Here is a 9,295-nt window from a genome sequence, read left to right as displayed (position 1 = left end):
GATTTCGTACGTCGTGCTGCTGCAGCATGATCGGCTGCAAAAATGAGCAGGTGTACAGGTGTTCCTATTAAACTGGACGGTAAGTGTAGATCATATACAGTGTAGATATAGTGTCCAATCAAAAGAGATGAATCAGACCCGTTAAGCTGCTTGTACGGTGAATAGTATCTGGGCGAGTATAGGAGTATTACTGATTAACTAGCAGGGCATTTAAAAGAGGAGTGAAGTCATCATATCAATCATATTAATAATCATCACACACTTTAATAAGCATTAAGGCTGACGTTACCTCTGACTGCAGACACAGAACTGTTCTCGTCACCAGCAGAATTGAGGAACACGTCCAGAGCCTCGTGGTCAGACACGTCTGTAAGGTCCATCTGCTCCAGCATATCGATGTTCACCTCCATAGAGGACATGCTGCCTATTGGACATGCTGCCCAGGAAAACACACACACGCACACACACACACACGTACGTCCATCTTCAGTAAGCAGTGATGAAAGTCAGTGAAGATGAATTAAAATCCACACAAATGACAAGAAATCAAAGATATGGTGTGCAGATGAAAGCTTTGCTGGCACTAGTCGAGTGATGAAGACGGGTGAAAGAGAAGCTGGACCGTGTTGTGTTGCGGGGGTTCATGCACGAAAGGGTTATTTGGACTGAAGTTAGAGATTATGGGGGAGAGAGATACGAGAGAGACAGATGCGAGAGAGAGAGAGAAAGATATGAGAGAGACAGATACGAGAGAGAGACAGATATGAGAGAGAGAGACAGATATGAGAGACAGATATGAGACAGAGACAGATGAGAGAGAGAGATATGACAGAGAGAGACAGATATGAGACAGACAGATGAGAAAGAGACAGATATGAGACAGACAGATGAGAGAGAGAGATATGAGAGAGAGAGACAGATATGAGAGAGAGAGACGGATATGAGAGAGAGACAGATATGAGCGAGAGAGAGACAGTTATGAGCGAGAGAGAGACAGATATGAGAGAGAGACAGATATGAGAGAGAGACAGACAGATATGAGAGAGAGACAGACAGATATGAGAGAGAGACAGATATGAGAGAGAGAGAGATAGATATGAGGGAGAGACAGATATGAGAGAGACGGATATGAGAGAGAGACGGATATGAGAGAGAGACGGATATGAGGGAGAGAGAGACGGATATGAGAGAGAGACGGATATGAGAGAGAGACGGATATGAGAGAGAGACAGATATGAGGGAGAGAGAGACGGATATGAGAGAGAGACGGATATGAGCGAGAGAGAGACGGATATGAGAGAGAGACGGATATGAGAGAGAGACGGATATGAGCGAGAGAGAGACGGATATGAGAGAGAGAGAGACGGATATGAGAGAGAGACGGACATGAGAGAGAGACGGATATGAGAGAGAGACGGATATGAGAGAGAGACGGATATGAGGGAGAGAGAGACGGATATGAGAGAGAGACGGATATGAGCGAGAGAGAGACGGATATGAGAGAGAGACTGATATGAGAGAGAGACGGATATGAGCGAGAGAGAGACGGATATGAGAGAGAGACGGACATGAGAGAGAGACGGACATGAGAGAGAGACGGATATGAGAGAGAGACGGATATGAGGGAGAGACGGATATGAGAGAGAGACGGATATGAGAGAGAGACAGATATGAGGGAGAGAGAGACGGATATGAGAGAGAGACGGATATGAGAGAGAGACGGATATGAGCGAGAGAGAGACGGATATGAGAGAGAGACGGACATGAGAGAGAGACGGACATGAGAGAGAGACGGATATGAGAGAGAGACGGATATGAGCGAGAGAGAGACGGATATGAGCGAGAGAGAGACGGATATGAGAGAGAGACGGATATGAGAGAGAGACGGATATGAGGGAGAGAGAGACGGATATGAGAGAGAGACGGATATGAGCGAGAGAGAGACGGATATGAGAGAGAGACGGATATGAGAGAGAGACGGATATGAGAGAGAGACGGATATGAGCGAGAGAGAGACGGATATGAGAGAGAGACGGACATGAGAGAGAGACGGATATGAGAGAGAGACGGATATGAGAGAGAGACGGATATGAGGGAGAGAGAGACGGATATGAGAGAGAGACGGATATGAGCGAGAGAGAGACGGATATGAGAGAGAGACGGATATGAGAGAGAGACGGATATGAGCGAGAGAGAGACGGATATGAGAGAGAGACGGACATGAGAGAGAGACGGATATGAGAGAGAGACGGATATGAGAGAGAGACGGATATGAGCGAGAGAGAGACGGATATGAGCGAGAGAGAGACGGATATGAGAGAGAGACGGATATGAGCGAGAGAGAGACGGACATGAGAGAGAGACGGACATGAGAGAGAGACGGATATGAGAGAGAGACGGATATGAGAGAGAGACGGATATGAGAGAGAGAGAGACGGATATGAGAGAGAGACGGATATGAGAGAGAGACGGATATGAGCGAGAGAGAGACGGACATGAGAGAGAGACGGACATGAGAGAGAGACGGATATGAGGGAGAGAGAGACGGATATGAGAGAGAGACGGATATGAGCGAGAGAGAGACGGATATGAGAGAGAGACGGATATGAGAGAGAGACGGATATGAGAGAGAGACGGACATGAGAGAGAGACGGACATGAGAGAGAGACGGATATGAGAGAGAGACGGATATGAGGGAGAGACGGATATGAGCGAGAGAGAGACGGATATGAGAGAGAGACGGATATGAGAGAGAGACGGATATGAGAGAGAGACGGATATGAGCGAGAGAGAGACGGATATGAGAGAGAGACGGATATGAGAGAGAGACGGATATGAGCGAGAGAGAGACGGATATGAGAGAGAGACGGACATGAGAGAGAGACGGATATGAGGGAGAGACGGATATGAGAGAGAGACGGATATGAGCGAGAGAGAGACGGATATGAGAGAGAGACGGACATGAGAGAGAGACGGACATGAGAGAGAGACGGATATGAGAGAGAGACGGACATGAGAGAGAGACGGATATGAGAGAGAGACGGATATGAGAGAGAGACGGATATGAGAGAGAGAATCTTACTGAAGCTGTGCTTATGTAGTTTCAGCCAACTTTCCAACACGAGAGCAGTACAGTAGTACAGTGGTGCTTGAAAGTTTGTGAACCCTTTAGAATTAAATATGACCTAAAACATCATCAGATTTTCACACAAATCTAGGCATGAGGGATGATGAGCAGATCGTTATACGACACTAGAATCCAATTCTCACTTCGGCGTTCAATTCCTCAGGCGACGTCACCGACTCCGCTACGATACGATACGATACGATACGACTGACGGGAGACCAGCTTCGGGGGAATCTGGGGAAGACCTACTGTTCATTTTTAAACACTGTTACCATAGAATGGTCCTTTTCTACGTCAGAGTTCCAGGCGAATCGCCTTGCCAATTATAATCAAACAGAATAAAATTATAATCGATGTGTCACTGCGTGTTATTTCGACGCGTTGATCCGGATCATTCCATCGTTGCGCCCCTAACTACTACTGGATCATTTCTTTTACCTTCTTGAACAATTTTCTACCGAAAAAGGAGTGAATGTTTTGGAACGGCCGAGTCAAAGTCCTGACCTTAATCCAATAGAAGTGTTGTGGAAGGACCTGAAGCGAGCAGGTCATGTGAGAAACCCACCAACATCCCAGAGCTGAAGCTGTTCTGCACTGAGGAACGGGCTAAAAGTCCTCCGAGCCGATGTGCAGGACTGATCAACACTCACCACAAACGTTTATCTGCAGTTATTGCTGCACAAGGAGGTCACACCACATACTGAAAGCAAAGGTTCACATGCTTTTGCCACTCACAGAAATGTAATATTGGATCATTTTCCTCAATAAATAAATGACCGAGTGTAATATTTTGTTTAATTGGGTTCTCTTCATCTACTTTTAGGATTTGTGTGAAAATCTGATGATGTTTTAAGTCATATTTAATTCTAAAGGGTTCACAAACTTTCAAGCACCACTGTACTACTGTACTGCTCTCGTGTTGGAAAGTTGGCTGAAACTACATAAGCACAGCTTCAGTAAGATTCTCTCTCTCATATCCGTCTCTCTCTCATATCCGTCTCTCTCTCATACCTGTCTCTCCCTCATATCCGTCTCTCTCATCTGTCTCTCTCTCATATCCGTCTCTCTCTCATATCCGTCTCTCTCATCTGTCTCTCTCTCATATCCGTCTCTCTCTCATATCCGTCTCTCTCTCATACCTGTCTCTCCCTCATATCCGTCTCTCTCATCTGTCTCTCTCTCATATCCGTCTCTCTCTCATATCCGTCTCTCTCATCTGTCTCTCTCTCATATCCGTCTCTCTCTCATATCCGTCTCTCTCTCATATCCGTCTCTCTCTCATATCCGTCTCTCTCATCTGTCTCTCTCTCATATCCGTCTCTCTCTCATCTGTCTCTCTCTCATATCTGTCTCTCCCTCATATCCGTCTCTCTCTCTCATATCTGTCTCTCTCTCATATCTGTCTCTCTCTCATATGTGTCTCTGTCTCTCTCCCTCATATCTGTCTCTCCCTCATATCTGTCTCTCTCTCATTTGTCTCTCTCTCATATCTGTCTCTCTCTCATATCTGTCTCTGTCTCTCTCGTATATGTCTCCCTCATATCCGTCTCTCTCATATCTGTCTCTCTCTCTCTCTCTCATATCTGTCTCCCTCATATCTGTCTCTTTCTCATATCTGTCTCTCTCTCTCATATCTGTCTCTCTCTCCCTCTCATATCTCTCTCTCTCTCATATGGGTCTCCCTCATATCCGTCTCTCTCTCTCTCTCTCTCATATCTGTCTCCCTCATATCTGTCTCCCTCTCTCTCATATGTCTCCCTCATATCTGTCTCTCCCTCTCATATCTCTCTCTCTCATATGGGTCTCCCTCATATCTGTCTCGCTCTCTCTCATATCTGTCTCCCTCATATTTGTCTCTCTCTCTCTCATATCTGTCTCCCTCATATCTGTCTCTCTCTCTCTCTCATATCTGTCTCTCTCTCCCTCTCATATCTCTCTCTCTCTCATATGGGTCTCCCTCATATCTGTCTCTCTCGTATCTGTCTCTCTCCCTCATATCTGTCTCTCTCTCTCATATCTGTCTCTCTCTCTCTCATATCTGTCTCTCCCTCATATCCGTCTCTCTCTCTCATATCTGTCTCTCTCTCATATCTGTCTCTCCCTCATATCTGTCTCTCCCTCATATCTGTCTCTCCCTCATATCTGTCTCTCTCTCATTTGTCTCTCTCTCATATCTGTCTCTCTCTCATATCTGTCTCTCTCTCATATCTGTCTCTCTCGTATATGTCTCCCTCATATCCGTCTCTCTCATATCTGTCTCTCTCTCTCTCTCTCATATCTGTCTCCCTCATATCTGTCTCTTTCTCATATCTGTCTCTCTCTCTCATATCTGTCTCTCTCTCTCATATCTGTCTCTCTCTCCCTCTCATATCTCTCTCTCTCTCATATGGGTCTCCCTCATATCCGTCTCTCTCTCTCTCTCTCATATCTGTCTCCCTCATATCTGTCTCTCCCTCTCATATCTCTCATATGGGTCTCCCTCATATCTGTCTCGCTCTCTCTCATATCTGTCTCCCTCATATCTGTCTCCCTCATATTTGTCTCTCTCTCTCTCATATCTGTCTCCCTCATATCTGTCTCTCTCTCTCTCTCATATCTGTCTCTCTCCCTCATATCCGTCTCTCTCTCTCATATCTGTCTCTCTCTCTCATATCTGTCTCTCTCTCCCTCTCATATCTCTCTCTCTCATATGGGTCTCCCTCATATCTGTCTCTCTCCCTCATATCTGTCTCTCTCTCTCATATCTGTCTCTCTCTCTCATATCTGTCTCTCTCTCTCATATCTGTCTCTCTCTCTCTCATATCTGTCTCTCTCTCATATCTGTCTCTCTCTCTCTCTCATATCTGTCTCCCTCATATCTGTCTCTCTCTCATATCTGTCTCTCTCTCTCTCATATCTGTCTCTCTCTCCCTCTCATATCTCTCTCTCTCTCATATGGGTCTCCCTCATATCTGTCTCTCTCTCTCTCTCTCTCATATCTGTCTCTCTCATATCTGTCTCCCTCATATTTGTCTCTCTCTCTCTCATATCTGTCTCCCTCATATCTGTCTCTCCCTCTCATATCTCTCTCTCTCATATCTCTCTCTCTCATATGGGTCTCCCTCATATCTGTCTCTCACTCTCTCTCTCTCTCTCATATCTGTCTCCCTCATATCTGTCTCTCTCTCTCTCATATCTGTCTCCCTCATATCTGTCTCTCTCTCTCTCATATCTGTCTCCCTCATATCTGTCTCTCTCTCTCTCTCATATCTGTCTCCCTCATATCTGTCTCTCTCTCTCTCATATCTGTCTCCCTCATATCTGTCTCTCTCTCTCTCATATCTGTCTCCCTCATATCTGTCTCTCTCGTATCTGTCTCTCTCCCTCATATCCGTCTCTCTCTCTCATATCTGTCTCTCTCTCATATCTGTCTCTCTCTCCCTCTCATATCTCTCTCTCTCTCTCATATGGGTCTCCCTCATATCTGTCTCTCTCTCTCTCTCTCTCATATCTGTCTCCCTCATATTTGTCTCTCTCTCTCTCATATCTGTCTCCCTCATATCTGTCTCTCCCTCTCATATCTCTCTCTCTCATATGGGTCTCCCTCATATCTGTCTCTCTCTCTCTCTCTCTCTCTCTCTCCTATCTGTCTCCCTCATATCTGTCTCTCTCTCTCTCATATCTGTCTCCCTCATATCTGTCTCTCTCCCCCTCTCATATCTCTCTCTCTCTCATATGGGTCTCCCTCATATCTGTCTCTCTCTCTCTCTCTCTCTCTCTCATATCTGTCTCCCTCATATTTGTCTCTCTCTCTCTCATATCTGTCTCCCTCATATCTGTCTCTCCCTCTCATATCTCTCTCTCTCATATGGGTCTCCCTCATATCTGTCTCTCTCTCTCTCTCTCTCTCTCTCTCTCTCCTATCTGTCTCCCTCATATCTGTCTCTCTCTCTCTCATATCTGTCTCCCTCATATCTGTCTCTCTCGTATCTGTCTCTCTCCCTCATATCTGTCTCTCTCTCTCTCATATCTGTCTCTCTCTCTCTCATATCTGTCTCCCTCATATCTGTCTCTCTCTCTCTCGTATCTGTCTCTCTCTCTCTCATATCTGTCTCCCTCGTATCTGTCTCTCTCTCTCGTATCTGTCTCCCTCATATCTGTCTCTCTCGTATCTGTCTCTCTCCCTCGTATCTGTCTCTCTCCCTCGTATCTGTCTCTCTCCCTCGTATCTGTCTCTCTCTCTCTCATATCTGTCTCCCTCATGTCTGTCTCTCTCTCTCGTATCTGTCTCTCTCTCTCTCTCATATATCTGTTTCTCTCTCTCTTGTATCTGTCTCATCTGAACATTTTAGAACTTTTTTTTTATTAGTTTTTAATTCATGCTATAATTATACAGGTGCACAGGTTAACCGGTGACGGATTGCACCGGCAGTCCTCACACTCCCGTTTGAAGTGATCTGGGAATGGTGATGGTGAGATGGTGGTCATCGCACATACGCTACAGATGCGGTGGACAGAGATCATGTGTAGAAATGCAGATCTCCTGATTACGGGTGTCGTCTTCTAGACGTACACTGCATGCAGTCGGTATGTAGATGACGCGTACACACCAAACAGCACAAATACACAGAGTCGACTACAGGTGCGTGGAGCGGTACAGGCAGGAGGAGACGGGGTGATGCTCGAGCGTACCTCAAAGAGAGCAGGACAGCAGCACGAGACAGGAAAGAAGAGATAAGGCAGATAAGGCACTACATTGTGACCGGAGCTCCATTATCCTCCTACTTAACACAGCATTACCGTTCCGATATTTACGCAGGGACGTGCGCAGCGCTTTATACTCTAGTCTGCAGTGCACTGTATGTGCATATAGATGACTGTCTTTGCTCTAGAAGTCTCTATAATTCCCAAATCCGTTCGGTACAAGAGGGTAAGTGAGTGTGAGAAACGAGTGAGAAACGAGTGCAGAGCAGATAGAGCAGGCGCGTGCGAGTGTCTCACCTCTCCTCTCGGCGATCTGTAAGTAGCCAGTAGACAGATATTGCTCCATGTCTTGCTGAAACGCCTCTTCGAAATACTTTTGTCTCTCCTTTAGCTTCACTTGCTGAGCGTGTTCCATCTCCAAGACCTTCTGGGTGTGTTCAGCATCCAACTCGGCTAGCGTGAAGAACAGAGAGAGAGAGAGAGAGAGCGCGAGAGAGAGAGGAGAAGGAGTGAGACAGAGAGAGAGACAGAGAGAGAGATACAGAGACAGAGAGAGAGAGAGATACAGAGACACAGAGAGAGAGAGAGAGAGAGATACAGAGACACAGAGAGAGAGAGATACAGAGACAGAGAGAGAGACAGAGAGAGAGAGATACAGAGACACAGAGAGAGAGAGAGAGATACAGAGAGAGAGAGAGCGTGAGAGAGAGAGGAGAAGGAGTGAGACAGGGAGAAAAGAGAGAGAGAGAGTGAGACAGAGAGACACAGAGATAGGGAGAGACAGAGAGAGAGACAGACAGACAGAGAGAGAGACACAGAGATAGAGAAACAGAGAGACACAGAGATAGAGATAGACAGAGACACAATGAGAGAGAGCGTGAGGAAAAGGAGTGAGAGAGAGAAAAGAGAGATAGAGGGACACAGAGATAGAGAGAGACAGAGAGAGACACACAGAGGTAGAGATAGAGAGAGAGAGAGAGAGAGAGAGAGAGAGACAGAGACAGAGAGAGAGACACAGAGATAGAGAGAGAGACACAGTGAGCAAAAATCAGGAAACTAACCCGATGTGGTATTAGTGCCCCTTTACATGAAACAATCAAAATGGAGTAAAATGTTAGATGATTTGCCAACCCTGCTGTCAGTTTATTGTCCTGAGTGTTCCTGTGAAGAGTGTCGTGTAGCCGAACACTACTTCCTGCAGAGATCACAAACCCCAACTGCATGCACGAAGAAGAGAAAAGAAAAAAAAAGGAAAGGCAGCAGATGAATTGAATCTACTCTGCACTGAAAGCAGCTCCTCCTGCAGAAAGCAGAACACTGGCTCAGAACGCGTGAATGTGCACGTGTGCGCGTGTGCAGCGTGCGTGATCGACTGCGCTTCTTTATCTCCTACAGGAAGAGAGCTCGCTCCACTGCATGAATGGCAGGAAGCATGCCTTTGTTACTAAAGTGGCATCGTCTCTATTCTGCTGTGTGTAGGCAAAG

The 9,295-nt window shown here is 46.2% G+C and overlaps 1 protein-coding gene across 1 annotated transcript in view; it reads right to left on the bottom strand.

Annotated features, from left to right (window-relative positions):
• dtnbp1a (dystrobrevin binding protein 1a) overlaps window positions 1-9,295 on the bottom strand; it is a 34,337-nt gene that overhangs the window by 5,496 nt on the left and 19,546 nt on the right. Inside the window, exons 8-9 of the mRNA XM_053622004.1 lie at window positions 8,108-8,263; window positions 290-436 (exon numbers count right to left, since the gene is read on the bottom strand). Of these exons, the coding sequence (XP_053477979.1) occupies window positions 290-436; window positions 8,108-8,263 (303 nt within the window). The remainder of the gene's footprint in view (window positions 1-289; window positions 437-8,107; window positions 8,264-9,295) is intronic.

The sequence above is a fragment of the Ictalurus furcatus genome, chromosome 1 (genome assembly GCF_023375685.1).
Source record: "Ictalurus furcatus strain D&B chromosome 1, Billie_1.0, whole genome shotgun sequence".
Lineage (NCBI taxonomy): Eukaryota > Metazoa > Chordata > Actinopteri > Siluriformes > Ictaluridae > Ictalurus > Ictalurus furcatus.
The sequence above is the reverse complement of the archived record's forward strand: the minus strand, read 5'-3'. Positions and strand labels throughout refer to the sequence as shown.